Below are 323 nucleotides of genomic sequence, written 5' to 3'. Positions count from 1 at the left end.
CTTATCCTCGTATATTTTTCTGCATCATATACTTTCCCCCTCGTATATAATTTTTTTTGTCCCCCGTCACACACATTTTCCTCCCCCCCCTATATTTTCCCCTCCCCTTCATTCCCCTCTTCTCGCAGGACTGAGCCCCGGCAAGCACGGCTTCCACATCCACGCCTTCGGGGTCTCGGGCGCCGACTGCAAGGCCGCCGGCGGGCACTACAACCCCTTCGGAAGCAACCACTCCGCGCCCGACGCCACCCAACGCCACGTCGGGGACCTCGGCAACATCCTCGCCGGGGAAGACAGCGTCGCCCACGTTGATGTGAGTCCTT

General features: G+C 59.1%; 1 protein-coding gene across 1 annotated transcript in view; it reads left to right on the top strand.

The window, feature by feature from the left end:
* Positions 1 to 323, top strand: part of LOC119594740 (superoxide dismutase [Cu-Zn]-like) — a 4,319-nt gene that overhangs the window by 2,336 nt on the left and 1,660 nt on the right. The window contains exon 3 of the mRNA XM_037943830.1: positions 129 to 313. Within this exon, the coding sequence (XP_037799758.1) occupies positions 129 to 313 (185 nt within the window). The remainder of the gene's footprint in view (positions 1 to 128; positions 314 to 323) is intronic.

Source organism: Penaeus monodon, chromosome 34 (assembly GCF_015228065.2).
Source record: "Penaeus monodon isolate SGIC_2016 chromosome 34, NSTDA_Pmon_1, whole genome shotgun sequence".
Classification (NCBI taxonomy): Eukaryota; Metazoa; Arthropoda; class Malacostraca; order Decapoda; family Penaeidae; genus Penaeus; species Penaeus monodon.
Note: the sequence above shows the minus strand (reverse complement) of the source record. Positions and strands in the feature narration are given on the sequence as shown.